Source organism: Sarcophilus harrisii, chromosome 5 (assembly GCF_902635505.1).
Source record: "Sarcophilus harrisii chromosome 5, mSarHar1.11, whole genome shotgun sequence".
NCBI classification, from domain to species: Eukaryota; Metazoa; Chordata; class Mammalia; order Dasyuromorphia; family Dasyuridae; genus Sarcophilus; species Sarcophilus harrisii.
In genome coordinates, this window is record NC_045430.1 from 244,143,026 (window position 1) to 244,171,023 (window position 27,998).

The 27,998-nt window shown below is 37.6% G+C and overlaps 1 protein-coding gene across 2 annotated transcripts; it reads right to left on the reverse strand.

Moving 5' to 3' along the window:
• Nucleotides 1-1,497: 1,497 nt before the first annotated feature.
• On the reverse strand, nt 1,498-27,993 carry LRRD1 (leucine rich repeats and death domain containing 1). Of its 2 annotated transcripts, XM_031940001.1 has the most exons (6): nt 27,256-27,319; nt 19,129-21,334; nt 16,680-16,878; nt 8,766-8,927; nt 4,090-4,207; nt 1,498-1,737 (listed from the first exon to the last, which is right to left on the reverse strand). In XM_031940001.1, the coding sequence occupies exons 2-6, from the start codon at nt 21,187-21,189 to the stop codon at nt 1,551-1,553; spliced, it is 2,727 nt and encodes a 908-aa protein (XP_031795861.1). In that variant the 5' UTR covers nt 21,190-21,334; nt 27,256-27,319; the 3' UTR covers nt 1,498-1,550. The 2 variants fall into 2 exon arrangements, with proteins under 2 accessions (XP_031795861.1, XP_031795862.1); XM_031940002.1 differs by lacking the exon at nt 19,129-21,334 and having other exon boundaries at nt 1,502-1,737; nt 27,256-27,993.
• Nucleotides 27,994-27,998: the final 5 nt, after the last annotated feature.

Below are 27,998 nucleotides of genomic sequence, written 5' to 3' on the forward strand. Positions count from 1 at the left end.
TCATTATAAAGAAGGGAAAGGGACCTGTATGTGCACGAATGTTTGTGGCAGCCCTTTTTGTACTAGCTAGAAACTGGAAACTGAATGGATGTCCATCAGTTGGAGAATGGCTGAATAAATTGTGGTATATGAATATTATGGAATATTACTGTTCTGTAAGAAATGACCAACAGGATGATTTCAGAAAGGCCTGGAGAGACTTACACGAACTGATGCTGAGTGAAATGAGCAGGACCAGGAGATCATTATATACTTCAACAACAATACTATATGATGACCAGTTCTGATGGACCTGGCCATCCTCAGCAAGGAGATCAACCAAATCATTTCCAATGGAGCAGTAATGAACTGAACCAGCTATGCCCAGAGAAAGAACTCTGGGAGATGACTAAAAACCATTACATTGAATTCCCAATCCCTATATTTATGCCCACCTGCATTTTTGATTTCCTTCACAAGCTAATTGTACAATATTTCAGAGTCTGATTCTTTTTGTACAGCAAAATAATGTTTTGGTCATGTATACTTATTGTGTATCTAATTTATATTTTAATGTACTTAACATCTACTGGTCATCCTGCCATCTGGGGGAGGGGGTGGGGGGTAAGAGGTGAAAAATTGGAACAAGAGGTTTGGCAATTGTTAATGCTGTAAAGTTACTTATGCATATATCTTGCAAATAAAAGGCTATTAAATTAAAAAAAAAAATAAAGAGCGGCTCTCCCTCTCAGTTTTAATTCCTGGACAAATTCTAGAATATAGTTCAATCATGGTAAACTCTGGTTTTATAAACAGTTATGCAGATGGATAGATTGAGAGATAGATAGATGTGAGTGTATAATTATGGCCCTATTTTTATTTCACTTTGCATCAGTTGCTACATATATTTTCATATTTTCTCATATTCTTCATAAATTTATCTTTTTATGGTGCCATAACATGAGGAGAGAATCATAAAATAGCACAGGATAAATTATCTTTTGAGGTTGTTTTTATTTTGTTAAAATTATGATAAAAAAATTTCTGGAAAAAAAAAGACTGACTTAATTTTTTTTTTTTTTTTACCACTATTTACTTAAGATGAGCCACTTATTTTTCCCCTGTGCATCTTTGATTGTATGATCAGCAGCAGTATCTAAGTAATGGATCTTCAGATAATATGCATCTCAAGTGTATGCATCCTTTAATATGTTTTTATTTTATCTGATTCAAGACCTAAGTGGTTCAGATTTGTGGAGGTAGTTTTGAAATCTGAGTGTTGATTTATGGTCATTGGTTACAAAGAATAAAATTTCCCATGGGTAAAAAATTTCATTTAAAAACATCCCCTCCCCTAATTTTCAAAGCAACATAGCAAGTAAAAAGAAAACACTACATGTGCAGCATTTTATCATGGTTGCTTGAGAAGTTATGCCATCAGATGTTGATAGAGCCACGAGCTCACTAAAAATATTCCATTATTCTAAAATAAAGTTACAGTGCAAATATTCATTTTTATAGACCCAGTGACACAAATGTTTCATAAGCTTTCATTTTATTTCTATATATACTTAGAATTTGAATAACTTGGTACAAAGCTTTAGAGCTGAGACTTTATCAACCAGTTCTTGTACCCCTGTAATAGTTATTATTCTTATAAGCTGGTCTCGCAATACAACAGGATGTAGAGGTGGATCTTTTTCTACCCTCCATATGTTGAGTGCTTCAAGAATGGCTTCTTCCAATTTAGTATTAATCCTAAAGTTGAGAAAAAAATCTTTAATTTTTATTATCACAAAATTATGAACTAAAAATCATTATCATCATCATCTCCACCATCATCATACTTGATCTTCTTCCTAGATCTCCTGCCATGTGTTCTTAGACAAGTGCCTTTTTTCTGCACTAGATCTCAATTTTTCCTACTACAACTACTACTATAAATATCATGAGTTTATAAGTCTTATAGGAAACGAATGCATACATTGTCATTAAATTCAAATGCCACACTTTTTATCCTTACAAGAACACACTAAACTTAGCACTTGTCTCAATAAGTATACACACGCACACACACACATATACACATATGAATGTGTGTGTATTAAATATAAAAAATTTTAAATAAAGAAATTCAAAATTATTGAGTACAAAGTGGTTTGGAGAGAAGGCACTAGCACTTGGGGATATCAGGAAAGATTTTATCTAGAAGATCATACTTAAGGAGAGAAAGGTTTTTAGGCAAAGGGAATGGTTAAAGTAAAACCATGGAGATGGGAACTGGAATGTTATATGTAAAAAAAAGCTATTTGGGCTTACTTTAAGAGTGGGAGGGAAAGGGAGTAATGTATAGTCAGGTTGGAAAAAAAAGGAAATAAGCATTTATTAAGAGCCTACTATGTACAGAACTATGCTAAACGCTGTACAAAGATTTCATATGATCTTTACAATAAATCTTTACAATATGGGAGGAGAAAGTTTGGAACCAGGCTGGGAAGGGCTTTAAAAAGTTCATTTTTTTTTTTTATCCTGGAAGACTAGGAAGCCATTGGAGTTGACAGAGTAGGAGAGTCTTATGGTCAGGAAAATTCCTTTGGCAGCAGTGTGTGGAATGGACTTGGAGTGGTAAGGGACTTGGAGGAGATGATCAATTAGGAGGAAGCTACAATTACCTAAGGAAGAAATGTTGAAGCACTAAACTAAGGGAACGTGTGCATGAAGAAAGAGATGGTGTGGAGGTGTAAGAGTTAGCAGCTGATTGGCTGCATTGAGGGAAATGGAGGAGATAAGGAGAAAGTCAATATGGGAACCTGAAACATTAGCAGAATGATGGTCCCTTTTGTATTCTGTATTTAGAGACGGTTAAGGAGAGGGAGGATTTGGGGGAAAGGATTTGCTTTTTTCATTCAGTTGTTTCACAATCCTGTCTGCTGCTTTGTGACCCCATTTGGGATTTTCTTGGCAAAGATACTGGAATGATTTGCCATTTCCTTCTCCAATTCAGTTTACAGATGAGATAACTAAGACAGAATTTAAATGGGTTGCCCAGGCTCACACAGCTAGTTAGTGTCTGAGGCCAGATTTGAACTCAGGAAGAGGAGGCTTCCTCACTCCAGGCTCAGTACTCTACCCACTACACCATCTAGCTGCTCTGAAATGTCTCTAAAATTGCCATAGGGTAAGGGTACTAGTGTCATCCATCACCAGTAGAAGTACTATAACTGCTGTTTGATGCCTTGATTATATAGCCTAGGTATAGGCTAGAGCACTGATCTTCCCAAACATCCCTCTTTGCTCTTCTGACAGTTTATCTGCCTGTTTCTCTGATATGCTTTGTGTTTTAAAATTTCAAGTTACCAAATAGCTAGTACAATATTATTATTGATATCTTAGGCTAATGAAAAGGTTTCTAAATTGGAACATCCTATTATCTTAATACTATGCAGATCACAAAATTACTATTCAGGTTTTATGAAATTAAATTGATAGATTCTCCTGTTCATACTTCAATCAAAAAGGATAATAGTTTAGTGAAACAGAACTATTCCTCCCTTGAAAATAGTGAATGAGCTTGGCTCCTTGACAAGCAAGATTTGTGAAATGCAAACATTCATGTGTAATGCAAAATATCATTAATGACCTATAAGTAAAGCACAACCTATTAGAGGACCAAAAAGCAATTGGTCAATTTATAAATTGTTTTTACTTTGTTTTGTGGCATGCATGCATATATGTTATTGTTATTTAGTTGCTTCTTTCATGTTTGACTCTTCATGACCCATTTGGGATTTTCTAGGCAAAGATACTGCCATTTCCTTCTTCATCTCATCTTATGGATGAGGAAAATGAAGCAAGCAAAATGAAGTGACACAGGGTCCCACAGCTAGTGTCCAAGGCTGGATTTGAACTCATGAAGAATCTTTCTGATTCCCAGCCCAGTGCTCATTATTCATTGTATCACCTAGCTGTATTTCAGATATGTATATCATTATAAAATATTTGCCACTTATTTAGTAGTCTAAAGTTTGCCAGGTGTTTTATATGTATTATCTCATTTATATACATGGATACATGAAAGGGAAAACTATAAATCTTATTATGCAGAAGTACTTCTTCATCAGAACGTCAATCACTGGCTTCTTCATTTGTAGCTTTTGGCAGAAAAACTCAAAGTACGTTTTAGGGAGATTTCGAGAAACTATCCTGAACAATTTCTGCAAGATTTTCTCTGGAAAAAAAAAAAAAAGGAAGTTTTAAGTTAACTTCATTTGACAAGGATTTTAGTTTTAAATCAACATCATATATAATTTACTAAGGAATGTTTCTGTATCTTATTTTATTAACACACATATGTCTGATGTTCACAATAATTCAAACAAAAAGCAGAGCCACTAATCCACAGTTTCTCCTATCCTGTGACCCTGCTTAATTTGTCTTGGCAATAACGTCTTTGTATAACTTTAGCATTAAAAGATACCTCAGAGACAATCTAATCCAAGCCTGCGCCCTTCTCCACTCCATATTCTAGTTTAAGAATCTGAAACATAGAAAGGTTAAGTAGCTGACCAAATTTACACAGAATTAATCCCTGAGCCAGGATACTGATCTCAAATCTTGTGATTTTTCCACTGGTATTTAAATAGAGCTTTTTTTCTCTTTCTCAAGTAATCTCTGACTGGCTTATGCTGTTGCTAACCAAATTTGAAAGTCATTGTTCTCAACCTTCTACACTACTTGAGTTTTTCATTTTCCCCATTTAATTAGGAGTCACCTTAGTTTAGCTGATCTTCAGCAAGGATTCAATTTTAGAAGACAGCTCTGAAGTAGATGATGAATGTAAATGCAATTTTTTAAATTAAAATTTTGGAGAATGAGGAGAGTGAGAAGGGATAGGAATAGGATTTTAAAAATGGAAAGAAAAAGAATGAGAGCTATTGAGTAGCTTATTTTAATTTAAAGAGAACAGAAAAAAGACCAGAAAGCAGAAACAAGCTAGACGACTTAAAAAAAATAACAAGTTGAATATATATGCCGGAAACAAAAGCAAGCTGTACATAATAGTGATCTGTAGTTTTATATACAATCCTCTCTTTCTCCTCTATTATGTATATGGAAATACCCATTTTATTTGGGATTTGTTAAGTTCAAAATAAAAATAAAATACGCAAGTGCAGTGTTTTATGACTCTTTCTAAAAATCCCTAATACTGAATGCCAAATGTCATTTCTTTCTTAACAGAGGAAGGTGACAAAAGTTAATAGAATGCCTAGCTCCTCTGACTTCAACATAGCTCTGGAAACTGGGAGATAAATCGTATTAGGAATTGGGACATCAAGATCCTAATCTTGGCTACTTTGAATTTCGAATGTGTTTGCCTAGTTACTTGTGAATTGTGATTCCTTTTAGGTGTTTTGCATTTTCTATAACATAGAACAAAAGATATCCTAGACTAGATATGTATATTGTAACCTCTAATTCTTATATAGGATCTGAGTACTTTGCTACAAATGCACATAAGCCACATTCAAACTTTGTAAAAGATATATTCAGAGATTTTCCTGTAAGAAAACTTTGGGGAGGGACAAAATAAGCCAAAGAGACACGACTTTGGGGTTCAACCACCAAGACTGAATTTGATCTGTGATATTTTAGGGAGTTGGACTATGGGTTCTATCTATAAAATGGGAGGATGGGACCAGAGAATGCCATGATAGACTTGATTCTCAGGCCTCTTCAAGAGCTTAAGTAGCAATGATTTACATCAGAAGGTAGTATTACCCTGGCCATAATCGGGGTAGTCATCCCACTCCCCTGTTCTCCTTTCATGCTTTGGGCTTGTAAAACCTCCTTGTTCCACAGGAAGATCTTTTAAGAGGCTTCTCAGTTCAGATCAGTACCCTATCTTACCTCTTATAAACTGATTAATGAAACATTTTATCTCTCTCCTGAGTGGTGGACTATAGGGACAGAATGAGGTATGTCCTGTCACACATATTTTGCTTAATTGTACTTCTTTGTTACAGGGAGGAGGAGTTTGTTTGTGTTTGTGTGCATCAGTGTACCTCTGAGTATGTATGAAATGGGGCAAGGCAATGGGAGTGGCCTTGGAAAATGACAATAATGTAAAAAAACATCAAATCTATATATATTTTTAAAAGCTGTGAGGAATAGGCAGCAGCAATAGAAAATTTACACAGGATGTTAATATTAACAGATTTTGTAGCCAATGGGATGTTATTTCAGGAAGAACTAGTCTCTTTCCTACAACTGTTGGACAAGAATAGCTCTGGTCCCAGTATTTTTAGTATTATACAGATCCAATCTCTTGCTGTTTCTTCCCTTGTGGGAAGTCCTGTTACATAGGATTTATCAATATATATGGTGGTTGTAGAAGTGAACAAGTGATAGCTAATCTGAAGTGTTCCAAAATGAGCGTGAATGAATCAATGAATGTGTCAGTGAGATCCTTGAATGGAAAGAATCATTCTTTAAAAACAAGGAAAAAAAGTTTTACTGATACTCTTTTTTCACATTACTGTAACTTCCAAATGACTATTTTCCAATTCACCTCCTAATAGAACCCTTCCTTATGTGTGGGACAGTATGGTCCACAAAACAGAGACTTTCAGAGTAAGAAAAAGCAAAAAGAGGTTTACTAAGATCTTGCAAGAAAGGGCATCTTCCATCTGACAAGGTGGTTTGTCAGCAAAGAAGTGCAAAGCATAACTTTGAAACATAAAATTAAATACCCCGAATGCAGAAGCCCCATTGTTTGGGGGAGTCCAGGCTTATATTCTAATCTCAGAAATCTAACCCAGAAATAGTACAAGTCAATAATAATAAACTCTTAATTTAAATTACTCTAGAGAACTGATATATAAGGCAGATATAGAATTCAAAGCCATTCTCCCCTTTAAAAGAAATACTTAAATGTTAATTGAGAAGTGGTAGGAAGTAGGAGAGGAAAACACTTGCAACTTTTTAGCTGTAGCTCTATTATAAAGTCTCAAATCACAATTTTGGTTTAAAGCTATATTCCCATGAGAGTGTGTGTCTTCACTGAGTTAATTCTTCACACTTAAAACAAAAGAATAAAGGAAAACCCCCTAACACACTGACCACATCTAATGATATAAGCCTCATTCCACACTTATGGTCCATCACTTCTCTAACAAGAGGCAAGAATCATGGAAAAGAATCATTCTTCCTTCTCCAGTGGGCTCTTCTACTTTTTGTACGTATTAGTACAGATCTTAAGAACCAGAATTATTGCTATTATATTTTAAACTCATATAATAGGGAAGACAGGGATGATCTTATTCTTATTACTTAGTTGTCTAAGCAACTAGCATTCATTAAGCATCTACAACTGTTGTACCACAGTTTCCTTTTATTGTTCTGCCTCAGTTTCTCTAAATTTTCTGCCTCAGTTCCTTGAATTGTTCTGCCTCAATCCCCCCGGTTGCAAATCCCCTTCCTGATCATTAGGACTGAGATAATTAGGGCTGGGAGCCTTGACCATTAGCATTCCATAGGGAGATAAATTACTAAGAGAAATGCTTACATATCTCTTGTTCCAGACTTTGTCTCTAGTGACTACGCCCCCTTCACCCCCAATTTATCAGAATTTATGGTCTTACCCTCAACCTGTCAGAACCAAATTGATCGTCCCTTCCTAGAAATTCCTGCACTCACCAGTGTTTGGACTCTACCCTTTGCCTTTGTCTCCCTGATCACTTAGAGCCATATATAAATCACTGGACTCTCACATTCGATGCTGGATTCTTTGAGATGAAAGTCCAACTCAGCCTTGGAGGCAGAATGGATTCTTCTCTGCCTCCAGACTCTCTCTCCTCAGAAACTCAAATAAAATATTAAGAACTCTCAAATCTCTATCTTGCCTCAGTTTCTCCAGCATTACACAACTATGTATCAGAAACTGCAGCCAGGCACTGGAGATACAAATAGAAAAGAATTTAAGTTCTCTGGGAATTGAATGGGACCAAGTGAAGATGTCTCAAAAAGTTTATGAGATGGATTAGGTCAGGCCCTAGGGCTTAAATCACCATCCTTATTCCTAGAGGGCTGTAGGGTAAGAAAGGTCAGACCCTAGGTCTAAGCTCTGGGGGAAGTGAAGGAACCCAGGAAGTAGACAATGTTGTTTACCACTGGTCAATGATTTTTCAGTCCATCCAATGAAGAGACTTGGGTCTTTTGCTATTTAACCAGATTCATTATTTCCTGCTCCCCTAGGGCCAGGCACATGCTGGGAGATGGGAGTAAGAAGCTCTGGGTCTGCTCAGCTGACTTGCTCCTTACAAGGATCTAAGAAATGCTTCCTCTTTGTATCTGAAGATGCCTCTGACTTTGAGTCAGAGACTCCAGTACCCATCCCACACAGAATACTTATGTATGTTCACAGATAAATATGCAAAAGATATATAAATACACAGTATTTGGGGAAGGGAGGGGGATATTCACACAGTATTCACACCTAAAAGAACCAAGTATAATCTCTAAAAGGCAAAATAAGAACTCTTTAACTAGACCTTTGTTATTTACAAATGATAGGTTCATTGATTCAGTCAAGAAGCATTTAATAAGTGCAAGCTGTTAACTGGGCTATACTCTGAGAATATGAAAAGAAACAATTCTTGCCTACAAAAAGGTTACAATGAACTGAGAGGCAGGAGTTAGGGACCATTATATGCACAGAGGAGGCAGGAGTAAATATAGACAAAGTCATCTCAATTGAAACTCTTACTGAGTACTTATTCATCACCTACCGTCTCTGTCCTCGGCTTTCTGGAGATAATGTCCAATGACATTTAGTACCTTCCCTTTACAGATTTCAGCTGGAGGCTTAACCAAAGGATTCTCATCAAAATTTATTTCCCTCAGTGAAGAAAGATTATTGAGACTATTAGGCAATGTTGTCAGACGATTTCCTAATAGAAAAACATCAGTATTAAAATTGTTCCTTCAGTGAAAGAAAGTTAGGGAGACATTCAGTGAATAGTGTTAAGTACAAGTCTAAAAAAATTTGAACCAGCCAAGAATTTGAACTCAGGCTTTCTGAACCCAACTTTAGCAGACGTATATAAAGACTTGATAGGGTGAAGGACTTTGGAGGGTTTACTCAGTGAGACTGTGAAATCCAGAGTAAGAACATATATCCCAAGTACATGATTCAGGCCTCTGCCCCTGGTTGCTTAATGACTATTTCATGGAATCACCAAAGTTTGGAATTAGAAGAGAGCATACCAGTCCCAAATCCCAACCCTGAAAAGCACGCCCTCTGTGGCAACAGCCATCCAACTGTCATCCAGTCTCAGCTTGAGCAATCCAGTTCAAGGGCACTGCCCTTCTTGAGGAAAACCATTCTACTTTTGGATGACTCCATTTGATACAAAATATTCCCTATTGTCAAGCCCAACTTTGCCCTTTTGCAGCTTTCACTCACTGTGCCAGGTTCTGCTCATTAGGGCCAAAGAGAATGGGGTAATCTTTGTTTCGTGTCCTAGTCTTTCATATGCTTAATGATACTTATCATATTGATGAAATATAGCTTCTAGGGGAGACAGCAGTAGGAAGGTTCCATTGACCTCAGAGTGCTTCTGTTCTAACAATCTAGCCATCAATGATTGTATGATTGTAAAAAGTCTTCTGGCCTAGGGATATAATACTATTTCTTCCCTTAGACTTTAGGGAAGATACCTTAGTAAATCCTAAATGCTAACCTTAAGAGTGCTATTGTTCTGACAATCTGTCAATGGTTCTAAAGTCTTCTGGCTTTAGGATAGTCTTAGATCTGCTAGTGAGTGATAAACCAGATTCCTGAGACCATTCCTCAGTTCTACTTCTAGGCCATAAAATTAGTATATCAATGATGTGAAGAACTGGATAAATGTCCCAACTCTAACCCGACTCTAACCCTAAATGCGTTGCCCCTTGACTTTGATATGGGTTCAAGCCTGCAAATTCTTTTGAGATACCTCTGGATACAGGTCCCCAACCTTTTTGGGATCCCTTCTGTGCCTCAACATTATCTCCCTCTGAATCTTTTCTTCTTTGGACTAATCTTTCCATTTCCATCATGTGAGACAGACCCAAGGAACAAGTGTCCATTCTTGTTGCTTCTGGATATTCCATCCTTAAAGGTGATGGTGACTCTCAGAATTGAACCCCATCCTCCAGAGGACTGAAGAGAGAAGCACGATTAGTCATTCTTTCCTGTAAGATGAATTATTACTCCTAATTCAGTCTACAATTGCTTTAGGGTTTTTGATGCCCTGATTCTACTCTCATGGAAATTATAGCCTTCTTTATTTTTCCCAGGCAAGCTGTTTAGACAAGACAAGACAGACAAGCCTCCCCCAATTTGTTCTTGAACTCAAACACAAGACTTTGGATTGATTCTAATGAATTCCTTTTATATGACTCAGCCATTGATCTCTTAAAGGTCTTTCCTCAAACCTTTTTTTCCTTCACTTCTCTGCAGTCTTCAATATTCTCTCCTCCTTGACACTTGCTTCTCTCTAGGTTCATGAGACACTACTCTCTCCTGATTTTCCTCCTACCTATGTGACTACTCTTTCTCAGTCTCCTTTGCTGGATTCTTCCTACAGCTCATGCTCTAGGATGATAGGTGCTTCTCAGGATTCTGTTTTAGGTCCTCTTCTCTCTCTCTTCCCTCAGTTATCTCATGGATTTCATTGCCATATCAATGATGATTATTCTTAAATCATAAATTGAGCACAAACTCTCTGCTGACTTCTACTCCCATATCTCTAACTGCCCTTTAGGCATCTTGACCTGAATTCAAGTCAGTTCCAATGGTCATATGATAGAGAGAGCTATCTACATCCAGAAAAGGGACTAGGGAAGAGGGGGAGGCACTGAGTGTGGATCACAACATAGTATTTTCACCTTTTTTGTTGTTGTTTGCTTGCTTGCTTCTTGTTTCTCATTTTTTCCCTTTTTGATCTGATTTTTCTTGTGCAGCATGATAAATGCAGAAATATGTTTAGAAGAATTACACATGTTTAACCTATATTGGATTATTTGACATCTAGGGAAGAGGGTTAGGGGAAAGGAGGGAGAAAAAACATTTGGAACGCAAGGTTTTGTAAGGGTTAATGTTGAAAACTATGCATATGTTTTGAAAATAAAAAGCTTAAAAAAACTAAAAAAAGAAAAAAAAAAGATAACTTGTCCAGTAGATTTCCAAAACTTAGTATATACCCAACTCCTTATCTTTTCCACTAAACTTTCCACCGCCCCCTTCTTATCTTCTCCTTACAGTGGAGGACCACCACAGTAGGAGTCGCCTAGGAGTTATCACCCTCAACTCTTCAGTCTCTCTTGCCACTCCCCCTATATCTAGGCTGTTGCCAAGGTGTATTGATTTTACTTTTGTAACATCAAATACATCCACTTCTCTCTGATATGTGCCAGAGGTACTATAGACCCTTTTTCTCCTCTTGCCTCAATACCGGCAACAGCCTGTTGATGAGTCTGCCTGCCTCAGGCACTCCACTGCAATTCTGCACCATTCAGCAAGTGATTTTTCCTAAAGCACAGATCTGATCGTATTTTTCTCTTCCCCCACTTCCCTAATCAATAAATTCCGATGGCTTTCTATTGCCTGGGATCAAATATAAAAACGCTCTATTTAGCATTCAAAGCCTTTCATAATATAGCCTGCTGTTACCTTTCCAGTCTTCATACACCTTATTCCCTAAGATGTAATCGGCAATCTGGGACACTGACCTTTTTGTTTTTCCACTATCAAGAGGCTTTATCTCTCAGCTCCAGGCATTCTCTATACTCCATTTCAAGAACATTCTCCCCCAGTAGCTCCAGCTACTGACCTGTCTGACTTCCTTTAAACCCTACCTAAAATCTCACTTTTAATGCCAGTGCCTTTCCTCTGTTAATTATATTTTATTTATCCTGTATAGAGCATGCTTTATATATATGTTTGCATGTTGTCTCCTCTATTAGATTGTAAGCTTCTTGAGAGTAGAGACTGTTAACTTGGTTGACTGGTTGATCATGTTATTCAACTCTCACTATTGGACAGTTTTGATTTGTTTTATTACTCTTGAATTGATTCTTTAGCCTTTTCTCAGCAGAAGTTATTCCAAATCTCTTTTCTCCTCAAACTTTTTGCAGAAGACTTCTCCTCTCTCTCTCTTCTCCTATTTGAGGATCTTGCCTTTTTACTAAAATATTGAGGTCAGTTAATGTGAGCTCTCTCTTCTCTTTCCTATTCTCTTCATCTCAAAATCCTCTGGCCCCATCTCTTACGCTCTTTTCCTTTTCTCCACGGTCTATCAAACAGGCGGCTCTTCCTGCCAAAGTCATTCTTCCACATGTGTATGTGATTCCATTCCCTCTTAACTTTTCCAATGGATTATACTTCCTCAGTCATCTCCTTTCTCTAGAATCTCTCTTTACTGAGGCCTTCCCTATTGGCTTCAAGCACATCAAAGTCTCTTCTGTTCCTAAAAAACCCCACAAAACCTTAAATTGATCCTATCATCTCCTCAAGTTAATGTCTGCTTACTTGCTCAATTAAACTCCTGGGAAAAAAATTGCTTACACTCAGTACTTTCACTTACTTTCATTTTCTTTTCATTGACTCTTTAATCTTTTCCAATATGACTTAGGATTTCCTTACTCGAAGAAAACTACTCTTTCCAAAGTTATCAACTGACAAATCTCAATCCAGCTTCAGTTACTAGCTGTGTGATTCTAGACAAGTCACTTAATCCTATTTGCCTCAGTTCCTCATATGTAAAATGAGCTGGAGAAGAAAATGTCAAACCAGTCTAGTGTCTTTGCAAGAAACCCCTCCCCCCCATGTCTATGTAATTATGTTTGTTATCTTCCTATGTAGCTATCTAGGTCTCTATCATTGATCTGTCTATATAACTATCTATAAACCTATGTATGTATGTATGAATCTACCCATCTAGGGATCTCTCTGTCACTATCATCTATCTGTTGGTCTCTCTATCTGTGTAACTATCTATTATGAATATATGTGCATGGATCTGCCTACCTGTGTATTTATCTATTCATCTACCTATGTATCTATGTATCCATTATCCATTTTTCTATCTATCGCTCTAATTTCTCCCTTGAATTTTGGTTCTACATCACCATTTCAAATTGGTTGTCCCATCAATATCTTAAATTCAACACATACAACATAGAATTCAATTCTCTACTTGCCCTTCTTGTCTTCCAAAGTTCTTTATTTCTGTGAAAGGTGGCACCCTTTCTTCCAGTTCTCAGTTTGAGAAGTCAACAAGTATTTTTGAAATGCTTATCATGTGTCAGACACCGAACTAAATGCCTTACTCTCACCTTACTGCACATCCCCAAATCTTGTTTCTTCCTCCATATTTTCTGCATCCAACCCTTCTCTCTACACAGCTACCCCTTAGTTTCAGGTTTCTATCACTTCTCATCTAGATTATTGTAACAATCTCTTAACTGCTCTCTGAGCCTCAAGTATCTACTTAAGTCCATCATATGCACTGCTGCCAAAATAATTTTCCTTAAGCACAGATTATTACTCTCATACTCAACAATTCCAATTTTTTTTCCTATTGCCATTAGTTATTAAAGCCGTTTGCATTCTGGCCCTTACCTATATTTCCAGTCTCTTGGGTTATTAATCCCCCTCTCATATTCTTTGATCCAACCTGACTGGCCTTATTTCTGTTCCTTATACCTGGCCCTCCATCTTCCAATCTCCATCATTATTTCACCCTCTTTGTCCCATGTACCTAAAACATACTCCTGCCTTATCTCTCTATCTCAGAGTCCATGTAAATAAAGATTGTTTCATTTTTTGTACTTGTATCCCTAGTACAATACATAACACATGGTAGATGCTTAATAATTGCTGATTATTGGATGTGCCAAGCACTATGCCAGTAGTTCTCAAACCTTTGTCCTTAGTATCTTCAAGTTGTTAAAAAAAGACTATTGAGGATCTGTTCAAAGAGTTTTTGTTCACATGGGTTATATTTATAGATATTTATTATATTAGAAATAAAAATAATTTCGAATCTGTAGACCCTCTGAAAGGGTTTCAGAGACCCCAACAATTCTTTGGGCTACAAGTTGAGGACCACTGCACTATGCCCTCCAGATTAAGAATACGAAACAAAACTGCCACAGTCTTGTCACTCAAGGATTTACATTCTATTGGAGAAACACAGCACACAAAGAGAAAGGAGCTGAAAACAAAATATATTATTTGTGAATGGATGCACAGAACATTTCTAAATGTTCTGTGAGAATCATTTTGCTGAATTTCTGTTAAGGTATGTTGTAAAACTTCTTTTTAAAAATATTTTGGTGGTTCATATTTGTTTTCTGATATTATGTTAATAGCATGTGCACATCTCCACTTATTGCACCTTTAAAGTGTTTCCTGTTTATTCTTTTTTCAAACGGACACCTGGATGAATATGAGATGATTCAGGGGGGAAGACATGGAACATCTGTCAGTCAATATTTATTGTAAATATTTAAATCTTGGGGAATGCAGGAGAAGAAAAAAAGAGAAATGAACACTATAGAAATGAACTTTTTATTTGTGTGTGCATATATATGTGCATGAAATAAACACATATATACAACCCATGTAAACATACATATCTGTATATGTACATTGTACATCTACAAATGTGTATATGCACACATATGTACAGTATTTCAGGTCTCTTAAGAATTACCCTGAACTTGTCTTTTTGAGTTGCCATATTTTCCAGGAGTCCCTGAATGTGTTGACATAATTGTTGTTGTGCCCCAAGTGTCCTTGGGAGACGAGATAGTCCCCAGACAGTCTGTGCCAGGCTGGGATAATACCTGTGCAGCTGGGGTCCTTTGCACATAAGCGACCCTCCTCTCTTCATAGTCAAGTGGTTCCCAAAGGAAAAGAATGTGGCTTTTGCCATGATCTTGCCCCTTCCCTTCGGGAAGGGTTTTGTCCTTTTCCGCATCTTTCCTTTCCCAGTCCCCACCTCTCCCCTTCCTGTTCTCTTCTTCTCCTTCTGTCATAAATAAGCACACTTCTCTAAGGATTATGAACTCTTTTTCTTGTAGTGAACTAGATTTTCACTTAAGTTTTGTAATGTTGTGATTGCCTATTGATGAAAGGCATGCTTTGTTTTATTGTGCTTTGCTTTATTGCATTTTTTTTTTTTTTACAAAATGAAGGTTTGTGGCAACCCCGTGCCCAGAAAGTCTATTGGCGTCATTTTTCCAACAGCATGTGCTCACATAGTATGTCTGTGTCAGACTTTGCTAATTTTACAATATTTCAAACTTTTTCATTATTATTATCTCTGTTATGGTGATCTGTGATAGTGATCTTTGATGTTATTATTGTGATTATTTTGGGAAGCCATAAACTGTGCCCATATAAGACAGTAAAAGTAATCAATAAAACATTCCCCAATAAATGTTGGGTATGTTCTGACTGCTCCACCAGTTATACCCCATCTCTTTTCCTATCCTCAGGCCTCCCTATTCCCTGAGACACAATAAGATCAAAATTAGGCCAATTGATAACCCCACAATGGAAGGAAGAGTCAATCCAGGTGCCTACCTTCATTGCTATCTTATTGTAAGAAACTGCCAAAGCCACCCCAGTCTTCAACAACCACCACCCTGAACTGTGAGCATCCATCAACACAGAGGCAAGACCTTCTTTCACCATGAAAAGATGACAACTTTCCCTGACTCCTCAGACAATGATTAGCCATTTTATCAATAAAGTATTTTTAAATTAAGGTATTTACATTTTAAAAATATAATACTACTAAAGTGAACTAGAATATAGTTTAAACATAACTTTTATATGCACAGAGAAACTGGCAAAATCATGTGACTTGCTTCATTATGATATTTGTTTTCCTCCAGTTCTCTGCAGTATCTCTGAGGTATGCCTCCATATGCACACACCTCCAGTTTCTCCAGTTCCACATACAAAATTTCCATCTTCATATATGTACGAAACATATATGTACATACCACACACATACCTGTGTGAATACATTCAGCTTCTCCGGCTGAGGCACATATATTTTCAGGTCAGGAACTAAATCATATTCTTTCTTTGTATCCCTTAAACGCATGTCCATTGATTTCACATTTTCTTAAGAATTTAAGAGCTTGGGGCAGCTAGGTGGTGCAGTGGATAGAGCACCAGGCCTGAAGTCAGGAGGACCTGAGTTCAAATCTGCTCTCAGACACTTAAACACTTCCTGGCTGTGTGACTCTGGGCAAGTTACTTAATCCCAATTGCCTTAGCGCAAAAAAAAAAAAAAAAAAAAAAAAAAAAAAAAAAAAGATCTTGAAGAAACTTTGGCAGTTATTTAGTATGATATCATCAGATTACATCTGAGGAAACTGAGACCTAAAAATGACCTGCTTGAAGTCACACAGGCGGTTAAACAGGACTAGGGATGAAACTCTGATTCTCTGACTCAAAGCCCAAAGTTCTTGCTTTCCTACCATTGGTGGTCCATCTGGTTGGATTTTTTTCATTTCTCATCTTCAAAAGTTCTCCATCTAATCTACTCTTTATCTCTAGCAGACATTTCTAGAAGAACACACCTACCATACTTAATCTCTTTTTTATTTTCTTCAGGACAGAAAGATTCAATACTCACCACTCATGTTCAGATGCTGGAGCTTGTTTAAAGATTCAAAAGATAATGGAAGAAGACCTATCAAGTTGTTATTGGCTTTGAAAGTGACCAAATTTTTTAATTCTCCAATATTCTTTGGAAGTTCTTTTATAGTATTATGTGAAATATCAAGGATTTCAAGCTGAGTCAAATTAGACAGTTCATCTGGAACTTGGGTTAACTGTAACAAAAATTCGATAAAAAGTTACACTTTAGAAGTCATCCATATTATTTTTTTTTTCCAAAAATAGTAAAGGATTGGCAAGGAGATATTTTTAGAAGCAATTATGGGGAGCAGATGGACTCCTACTATTATGATTCAATCTATTATAAGCAGAGGTAATAGCAAAGTGGGGAAAGGGGAAAGGAGTTGCTCTATAATGGATGTATTTGGATATATGTATGGAAAATTATTAGCTTTGATCCATACCTCAGCCCATATAAAATCTGCAATTATTTCCAGGTGGTTTAAATTACTAATATAAACAAAGTTCACAAAACATATAGCATAGAGAAGCAAAAAAACAAACAAACCCCAGAAGAAAACATTACAACATATATATATATATATATATATATATATATATATATATATATATATGTATACTAGTTTTTAGATGGGAAACATCTTGACTACTAAATCAAAAATAATTGATTTAATCAGACTCAAGATGGATGTATTCAAATATTAAACAAAAAATAAATTCTTTTTCCAACAAAATATAATGTACTAAATATCTAAAGGAAAGCAACAAAACAGAGAAAATATGGGGTGACCTGAAAGCTTTAATAGCTTGAAACTGCACCAAAGATTTTAAAGCATCCTGTATGTGTGACATATACAACTAATAAAGGCTATAAAATGTGCTAGAAAATATAAAAATATACAAGATTAAGCTTCTTTTATAGTGGATAAGTGGTCTAAAACAGATAGATTTTATGTAGCTGCAAAAAATGTCCTCAAACAGTGAAAAATATTATAAAGAAATTTTGAGATATTAATATGTTAGATATTAAACTAGAAACTATAAATTAGAATGGTCTTAAAACTATATTGGTAAGTATATGGAGAATCTAGTGCATTTTTATATTTCTGGGAAACTTATTTGTTTTTATAAAGGGGAAGGAAGCTAAATATTTCAACCTATAAGTCAACAGTTTCATGCAAATTATTTTTTCCTTTCTTTTTTGGGGGGGTGGGGTGGGGAGAGAGGCAATTAGGCTTAAGTGTCTTGCCCAGGCCCACACAGCTAATTAAGTGTCAAGTGTCTGAGTTTGGAGTGGAACTCATGTCCTCCTGACTCCAGGGCTCAATGCTTTATCCACTGCACCACCAAATTGCCCCTAATCCCAGAAGATCTTGACAGACTGGAATGGTGGATTGAATATAACAAAGTGAATGAATAATAGCAATAACTGTAGAGTCCTACCTCTTCAATTCAGATAAATCTATTGCATTCATACACAGGAGTGGGGAGATTTGGCAAGAAAATGGCTCAAATGAAAAAGAATTAAGGGATCTAAATTCCAATAGACTTGGTATATAGAAAATGCTATTATCCACATCCAGGGAAAGAACTATGGACACTGAATGCAGAAAAAAGTATATCGTGTACTTTTTTGTTTTTTATTTCTCTGGTTTTTCCTTTTGTTCTGATTTTTCTTTCACAACACAACTAATATGGAAATATGTTAAAAATGACTGTACATGTATAATCTATATCAGACTGCTTGCTGTTTTGAAAAAAGGAGAAATAAGGGAGGAAGGGGGTGAAATTGGAACTCAAAATGTTACAAAAACAAAGGTTACAAACTCTCTTTGCATTTATTTGGAAAAAATTACTATTAAGTTAAAAAAAAGATTAAGGTTCTAAAAGCAAGTTCAGTATGAGTTATCATGTGATATACTGGCCAAAAAAGTAATGTGGTCCTAGGGTATAAGAACAGAAGTCTACAAATTTCAGCTCAATTTATTTTTGGCAGCTATCCAACAACCATTGTACAAAAATAGGGGGAAAAAAAAGAGCCTTAGGATTTAGTGAGTGAGGGCTCTGTCCCTACAAGTATTCAAGCAAAGGATCTTTGGCAGGAATGCTGTAGAAGAGTAACTGTGTTGTGGGCTGCACTCGGAAGTCCTTTCCAACTTGGAGTTTCTATGGTTCTCTGATTTGAGAGAGGATTCCCATAAGCAGCCATTTAATATCTAAAAGGGAACCATGAAGGATAAGATGCTTTAGCTACTGACTTTAGTTATACCTGTCAATTAAGCTATTTTTTCCCTGTAAGGCTCCCTTATTAAAAGCTGGGTTTGAAATCTTTAAGTGGAACAGCAAACTGGTTTAATTTAAGTAGCTAAATGTTGTAGAACTCACTGCTGAAAATACAAGCTCAAATATTTTTTCTCTTGATGAGGGGAAAAATTTTTTTTTACCTTACTTCCATTCTTTTGGCATAACTGCAATTCCTTCAGGGTAGAGAGATGGCACAATTCAATTGGAAAAGATCCAAATCTGTTGCTTGAGAAGTCCAAGTTTTGGATGGCTTGTAGATTCCTGATTTCAGAAGGGACATACTGTATTTGGTTTTCAGAAAGATCAAGTATCTGTAGGTTTTCTAATGTGCACAGTTCTTTGGGGAAAATTTCAAAATTATTGCCATTTAAAATAAGCACCCGAAGAGAAGTCATATTGGAGATAGATGGTGGAACTTGAGATATTTTGTTCTTACTAAGATTTAAGTAATCAAGGTTAAAAAGTCTACATATGTAGTCAGAAAAGAAGGAAAGATTGTTTTGACTTAATTCTAAATGGATCAGTTGTCTACTAAATGAGAGGTCGAGAGGTATTTCTGAAAGGTCATTTCCATTAAGGTTCAAATATTCAAGAAAGCTCAGAGCACAAAGGCCTACTGGGAAATCCTGTATTTTATTAAAGCTCAAGTCCATTTTCCTTATCTGATTGCAATTTTTAATTTCAATCGGAATGCCTTTGATTGCATTTCCAGAAAATTCTAACACCTTAAGATATTTCATATGGGAGATGTTCACATTAATAGCCATGATTTTATTACGGTTGATGTAGAGTGCTCTTAGATTGCGGAGTCTGTGAATGTTACCAGGAATTATTTCTAAGGCATTGTCACTAAGGCTAAGACATTCTAGTTTAGCACAGGAGTAAATTTCCTTATTTAGTTGTTTCAATAAATTTTTGTCAAGTTGAAGGACCTTGAGCTCTTTGAAATTCTCAATGTTGTGGGAAAGAGATTCCAATTTATTGTCAAGCAGATGGAGCCTTTTTAATTTCAGCAGCCGGAATATTTGCACAGGTAAAAATGTCAGTTTATTGTGGTTCAAGAAAAGTTCTTCCAAATTTTTTAGCTGTTTGATTTCTTTTGGCAAACTGCTTATGAGATTTTTTGAGACACTCAGTTTAATCAACTTTGTAAGGTAGCAAACGATGTTAGGAAATATTGAAAATTGATTTGAGTTGAGATCGAGGACCATTAAATTTTTCATATTGGCCATCATTTCTGGTAGACGTTTTAAGCCATTTCCAGACAAGCTTAATGTTTCCAACTTTTCAAGACTTCCTAATATTGTAGGAAATTCCAAAAATTTATTATTATCCAAGAAAAGTTGCCTCAACCAAACAAGCTGTGATATTTCTGTTGGGAGGGAGGCTATGTGATTATGGCAGACATTTAACACACATAGATTAGAAAGCAATTTAATTTCAGGTGGTAGTGCTATCAATTCATTTTCTTTCATGGACAGTAATTCAAGACTTGCCATATTTGGCTCTACTTCAAAAGTTTTTATTTTGTTTTTATCTAAATAGAGATATTTTACATCCTGAGTTTTAAAAAGGCCTTTGGGGAATTTCTGCAAATTCTTGGAGATCAGCCTAACCCTGAAGTTTTCATTTTCTGTGTAGCTCTCAAATTGTAAACTTTTTTTAGTATAGTCTTCAGAAATTTGTGGAATAACCTCTATTATTGTTTCCTCTTCCTCCTCCTCTAACTCCTCCAACTCCTCCTCCTCCTCATTTCCCTCTTCTTCCTTTTCCTCCTCCCCTTTTTCCTCCTCCTCCTCCTCCTCCTCTTCCTCCTTTTCCTCTTCTTCCTCCTTTTCTTCTTTTTTATCTTCACCAAAATCATCACTCCTCAGCCTTGCTACTTCTTCTGGTGGGAAGCCTACCACTTCTTCTGATTTATGAATTATCAATTCTTCAACTACTGCTTCCTGTAATTTGTCAATATCTCCTTCAATCTCTGGAAGGTTATAGTTTTCATTTAAATCAGAAGTTCTTTGAATTGATGAACTATAAGAATGATTTTCTAGCTGTGATGGGATCTCTTTTTCAACATCATTTTCAAGATTTTCCTCAAGGTTTTGTTGTTCTAAGTCAGTAGTACTTTTATCCTTTTCTTTTTCAGAAGATAAATGTGTTGTTACAGGATTTTCTTGGTTTTCAGGTAGTTCTGAATAGGACATTTTTAAAAAATCCTTTCTAACTGTTCCCTGTGACTTCTTTCACTTCTTCAGCAGCATCCTTTCTTCAAATATACTATTTGTGGGGGAGTTTTCTGCCAATGCAAGATGGTAACTTGATTTTAATGAGTATTTTTACGGATTTCTTCTGAAAGTAGAAATTAAAAGGGTAGATGTTTTTTGACAAGAGGGAACATATAGTGAACATTTCAAGTTTATGAACAAAGTTTATGCTCTCAACTTGATTCTATATCAGTGAGATTCATTCTTTGATGAATTTAGAAAATTCACAGTGGAATCTTGGATGAATACTTTGAAGAAGGTTAAATCTATCCTCAAAAAAAGTGGCATTTTATAGTCTATGTTTCCTACATTTCTATGATCAAGTTAATCTATCCCTTTATAGTTAAGGCTAATTCTCTCTGACAATTCCTCATGTAAAGTGAAGATCATTTATACTTAAGAGCTCCTATAGCTCAGAACCCTATAATTTTATAGGGTTATATATATATTATATAATTTTATAATTCTATACACGTATGTAATCCCCTATTTACTCCTATGCATATGTACACATATATATGATTAAGGCAAAATGGAGAGATATGAGAGAGCAGAGTTAGGACAGAAGCAGCATGGTACAGTGGATAAAGAACTGGCCTTAGCATCAGGATGACAAGGGGTCAAGCAAGTTCTACTTCCAACCTACACTGGCTGTGAGATGCTGGGCAAGTCACTTCATCTCAGTGCCTCCAGACAGCTCTCCAAGATGAAAATTTGCAAAGTAGGTGCTAATCAGGATGCTCTCAAGGTCAATGAAATCAAAGGTTTGATCCAGAAAGAATCATTCATGCACACATACCATGCGTTGTGGTATGGAGGGAGGGATGACAGCTAGAGGACTTCACTAGTTCCCTTTCACTGAACATATAAAGAAAGGAAAAATCATTATATGTCCTCAAAGAGCTGGCAATCTATTTAAGCAGGCAACATGCAAACAACTTTGTATAGATAAAATAGGGTATATGAAGATAATCATATTAGGTTGTTTAGTCATTTTTGCTGGACTCTTGACTCTTTTTGGCCTTTTCTTGGCAGATAGATATTAGAGTGCTTTGTCATTTCCTTCTCAATCATTTTACGGATGAGAAATGAGGCGATTTGCCTCCAGTCACACAGCAAGGAAGTGTTTAAAGTCAAATTTGAACTCAGGAACACGAGTTTTCTTGACTCCAAGCTCAGGGATAGGTAAAGGCTTTTTGAAGAAAGTGATTTTAGCTGGGATTTGAAGGAAGCCAGTAAAGCCAGGAGGCAGAGAGGGGGAGGAAGAACATTCTAGGAATAGGGAACAGTGAAAAAAAATTTAATAAAAGTAGAACAGAAATTTGAAGGATTTATTGTACTTTACTACATATTCTCCTGCAATAGCATGTATAACTGAGCACCGACTTTACCTAAATTTCCTTAAAAAAGACTAAAGAGAAGGGCTTTGGTTTTTTAGATATGTAGTCTTTGTCTTGCTACTGTGTAGCTTTGTTTTCTCTTTCCATTTACAATTTTGGGGCTACATAACTCAGCTGATTAGAGGCAAATGGGATGGCTGAACTAAGAGTAGGAAAGGGTTTCAGAGATTTTCTTGATTGACTACTTCATGTTACAAATGAGGAAACTGAGGCCCAGAAATATTAAACAATCTGTCCAAGATTGAACATGTAGACAGGAAGTGACCAACCGAGCTGGCACTCATTCCACATCCAGTTGTTTCACGCTCCACAATCAGAGACCAATTGTTTCATCTTTTTTTTTTTTTTTAAACAGAAGAAGGTATTGTCTTTCTATCTATGATAGATATTGCCAACTCAACATGAACAGAGCATAGTTGATAGGAACAGGACTGATTTCATTGGCATAGGAAATTAACAACCAGAACTCTAGCCAGCTCTCTAAGGCTCTCATGTTGAAAAACTCTGAAGCTGTGTTTGTAGAGGGAGTTTCCTCACCTTAATTTCATTTTTTTAAAAAGATGAAACAATTTAAAAATGGCAACCTAGATAAAAAAATTTTCTTCCATGTGGTGGAATTTTAGAAATTGAAATTTTGGAAGTATAAAAAGAGATAACAATAGTGGCAAAATCAAATTCCATAGCAGTTATAGGATTTAATCTTACGTGAAAATCAATAGTAGAAATTTACACAAACCTCAAAATCCTTTAAAAAAGGATACACAGATAAGAGGTATTGAAAGAAAGAGGTATTGAAGTATTGAAATTGTTTAAGCTAGTTCTTGAGTAAAGAAAAAAGTTTAGAAGGAGAGGAGAGAGAGAGGGAAGCAGAAAGAGACAGAGAGAGACAGAGAAGACAGAGAGAGACAGAGAGAGCTGGAGAAAGGGAAGGAGGGAGGGAGGGACGGAAGAAGGAGTAGGAGAAGGAGGGGGGGGAAGAGGAGAGGGAGAGAGAGGAAAGGAGGGAAAGGGAGAGAGAGGAAGAAAGATTACATTATTGCATAATAAAGAGCCAAAATTCATCTTTCAGAATAAGAGATTACCAAAACATTTCTTAATCTGGAAATTCGAGGGTTTTATAAATTATTGTTTAACAGGGTTTATCTATTAGAATCACGAAGTGTCAGAAACTTTCAATGATCTGATGAGAATTGCAAGTAAGACCAAACATCCAGGGGGGCTCCTGCTCTTTGGGAAGCACTGCAGAAAGTAGCAATCAAGAGAATGGGAGAAAAAGAAGAAAAGTTCAGATTGTCGTTCTTTGGAACTTTCACTTGCCCACATCATCTCTATTTTCTCCATCTAGAGGCTGGGAGGATCAGAAAAGGGATCATCACTTGCCTTGCCCAGGGGAAGACAGAGCAGTCTGACTGGACCTTTCCCCCCCAAGAGTGGGAAATGACTTTTACAACAGCTTTTCTCCTGTTTCTGTGGGGATCTTCATAAATTAAGAAAGTGTTTTAAGGAAAAGGCTCAGGCCCTCAGGGAGAGAGAGAATAATGAGAAAGGTATTTTGGTACACAACACATTGAACAAAACACAGGATATGACAGATTTTGCATTAAAATATTTGAAATGAGGTTTTTGAAAATTTTAAATAGTTTCTCTAGTTTTATGTACTTTTGAAATAATTTGAAAATAAAGAGAATAAGAAAGGAAAATTGGATGGTGAGGTATTAAAGAAGTAAAGCTAACCTTTTTGTAGTGGCAAGGAAACTGAGTGGATGCCCTTTAGTTGGGAAATAGCTGAAGTTATGGTATATGAATATAATGGAATATTATTGTTCTATAAGAAATGATGAGCGGGCTGATTTCAGAAAAGTCTGTAAAAAGTTCATGAACTAATACTGAATGAAGTGAGCAGAACCAAGAGAACACTATACATAGCAACAAGATTATATGATGATCAGCTGTGATGGATTTGACTGTTTTCAACAATGAAGTGATTCAAGGTAATTTCAATAGACTTGTGATGAAGAGTCATCTGCATTCAGAGAAAGAACTATGAAGACTGAATGTGGATCAAAGCAGAGTATTTTCATCTTTTTGTGTTAGTTTTTTTTTCCCTTTCCTGTGCTTTTTTCCCCCTTTAATCGGATTTCTGAGGGGTGCAGCTTGACCAATATGGAAATATATATAGAAGAATTGCTATATCAGATTGCTTGCTGTCTTGGGGGGAGGGGAAGAAAAATTTGGAAACAAGGTTTTGTGAAGGTAACTATTGCGTGTATCTTTTTGCTTGTATTTGGGGGAAAAACGTTCTTTAAAAAAAAGATGGCTAAATAAAGTAAAAGTTGAAAAAAAAAGCTGAGGTCTGCTTCATTGCTAATATTTTAGAAAGCCAGACCCCCCAAAAGATATGGGGGCAAATGCTTTATTCTCCACTGGGTATGTCCAGTCTTAAAAAGGAAGCTAGAGATTGAGTTGAAAAATGAAAAGGAGATAAAGACACAAAAAAGGAGTAAAGGATTCATTTAAGCAGTTTACCCATGATTTTATGTAAATTTTCAAGGCTGAATCAATATTTTATGATCATTAGTGAAAGTCAAAATTTGGCTGGGACCCAAGAAATATCATGATAGCTGACCAATCCCTCCAGTAGCTTTTTGGAACAAGTTTCATTCATTGAGTTTGCATTCCCAGCTTACAGCATAGTATCTGATACAATGCTTGCTGATTGGATGACTGAAGAATCAAAATTACAGGTGATCCAAAGGGTAATGAGAGTGGCTGAGACAGGTAAGCAAATGATCCGAGCTGACTAGTCTAAGAGAAGTGATGAAAAATATATTATTATCAAACAGTTCCATTGAACGAAAAAGGTGGGCCTATGCAGCTGAACTGGTATCTAAGAATAGAAAAAGAATTCTAATGGTGGGGAAAGGCCCTGTGGTTTTTACCAAAAATACTCCTCCAGGATGAGAAGACATGGATGAGATGAGACAGACCCCTCTATGGTTTTTCTTCTAAGCATTGAGGGATCATTTTCTTAAATCAAGATATTGTTTAGTCTTTTTCAGTCAGGTTTGACTCTCCATGACCCCATTTGGAGTTCTTGGCAAAGATCTTGAGTGGTTTGCCATTTTCCTTCTCTAGCTCATTTGATAAGATGAGGAAACTGAGGCAAACAGGGTTAAGTGACTTGCCCAGGGTCACAGAGTTAGGAAGTGTCTGAGGTCAGATTTGAACTGTGGTCTTCTTGTCTCCCGGTCCTGCACTCGATCCACTGCCCCACTTAGCTGCCTTAAATAAAGACACTTGTTTGACATGTTATCCTGTAGAAGGGTTCTCCTAGGTACTCTATTTTGCCAACACTGACTTTTTTTTTTAATGTGACATTTTAAAAATTAATTAAATTAAATTAATTAAATTTGAAATTGCTGCCTGTTTGAAAAATAAGAAAATCTTGCAGTATTTTTAAGAGGGCAGGCCTCTGCAAACTTAATAATGTCTAAAAAATCTAGGATTCTAGTTGAAAAGAGGAGTGAAGAGAAAGGGGGAGAAAATGAAAAACTTAAAGTTGTCTGCTGTTTCTGAACAACCACAGTGAAGGTGGGATCAAAGGTAATTCTAAAGGGGAAGAGTATGGGGCTTGCCATGACTACTTGTCCTATATGTTAGGGGGGGTGGGGGTGGGGTGGGATTCTCTTCCGGTTTGGGTTGGACTAGATGGCCACTGGGGTCTCTTTCCACTCCAATTCTGTGATTCTTAGACCTGGAAAAGAGAAGAGGAAACATTTCACTCTCTCTCTAAAGAGGAGGAGGAGGAGGAGGAGGGCTAAGGGTGCAAAATGTTTGTTGCACATCCTCTCAGACTAAGCCTAGAGGGTGCAGAATGGGCTGTAATCTGCAGGACGTTACAGGCAGCAGACAGTTGCAGCCATACTTGTTTCCAAATTTAGAGCAGGAAGGGCTTTAGAAGTCATAATCGAGACCCCACATCTTACAAATGAGGAAAATGAGATTAAGTGCTTCCTTTTCGAGGTCTCACAGATGGTAAAATGGCAGAGCCTCCGGCCCTGAACAAGTCACTATTGTTTGCCTCAGTTTCCTCATCTGTAAAATGGGTATTTTATAATAGCAGCACCTACCTGTTAGGATTGCTTTGAGGATCCATGGAGATAATAATGATAAAGTACTTAGCACAGTGCCCGACACACGGTAAACACCTAAATGTTAGCTCTCCTCCTCCTCCTAATTATTATTACTCGGAACTCTGGCCTCCTGACTCCCTCCTATCGGGTGCTCTTTCCATTGTCCTCGGGCGGACGCTGCTTCGGCCAGGATTTGCTCCCGTTTTCCTCCGTGACAGCGGAGGATGCATCGGCTGCATTGGGGGAGGTCTATTTTGGAAAAGGGGAGCCGAGTGGAGGAGAAAGGCTGAACCTGGGGTTTCACTGGGATAGGGAACTCCCGGAAAGGGGGAAATCCCTTTACCAGTGCAGGGCCCCACCTTCTCCGGAACTTCTAGTCCTAGAGGTGACAAGTGCCGACCCCCCTGCTAAGTTAGTTTGAAAAGGGGAAAAGGCCGGGCTGCGGGCGCAGCGAGGGAGCGCGCGTAACGTACCTGGAGAGCCTGCGGAGGCCCCGGGCGCGCCCAGGTGGAGCCGGCCAGGCGCGCGCGCAGCCCCAGCGTCCGGGGCCGGCCTCGCACGCTCGGAGACGGGTAGGCGGCCCGGGGCTCGAAGCGGGGGCGCCCCTGAGAGTTACGGGCGGCGGGGAAGGCCGGAGGGCTGCGGGCAGCGGGGCGAGGAAGCCGAGGCGGCGGGGGAGAGGGGGGAACGCCGTTCTTGCGGGGCCGCCCGGCCATCGCGCTGGGCCCTCCCGGGAGACGGGGCCCCTCCCGGGCTGTTTATGAGATGGCTGTGGCGTAGGTGGTACAAGGGCCCCTGTCACCTGGCCCGGTGCTCCTGGTCATCCCGCAGCCATCCCTCGGTCTTGGCCCCGGCCTGCGCGGCTCGGCCCCACGGGAGCCCACTAGAGTTGGCGTGGGGTTCTCTTAACCATTCCAGGGTCGGGGAGTCTCCACGTGGCCTGCGGCCGATAAATGGGGTAACTTAATAGAGTGCCGGTTCTTTTGAGACTCAGTCGATCTGCTTCTTCCTCTCCCTGCTGCTCCCCTTTACTTTTCTCCTGGTTCCCGCCGGGAGAGTCCCACTCCCACCGCATCCTACTTCGAAGCCAGGACCACTGACCCCCGCCAAAGGACACACAGCTAGAAGGGGAGGTTCCCAGGGCCGGCACCCAAACCGTTTTACTCAGTCACAAAGTTCTGGCAAGAGTAACCCAATGAAGAAGAAATGAAAGCTA

Bases quoted from the DNA above. Each gene is read 5' to 3' on its own strand.
- LRRD1 (XM_031940001.1), bottom strand. From the start codon at position 21,189: ATGTCCTATTCAGAACTACCTGAAAACCAAGAAAATCCTGTAACAACA. The intron at 8,928-16,679 runs GTGAGTATTGAA...TTTTTCTATTAG, and splicing joins CCAGCATCTGAACATGAGTG to GAAATCGTCTGACAACATTG. The intron at 4,208-8,765 runs GTAGGTGATGAA...TTTTTTTTCCAG, and splicing joins GAAAGCCGAGGACAGAGACG to AGAAAATCTTGCAGAAATTG.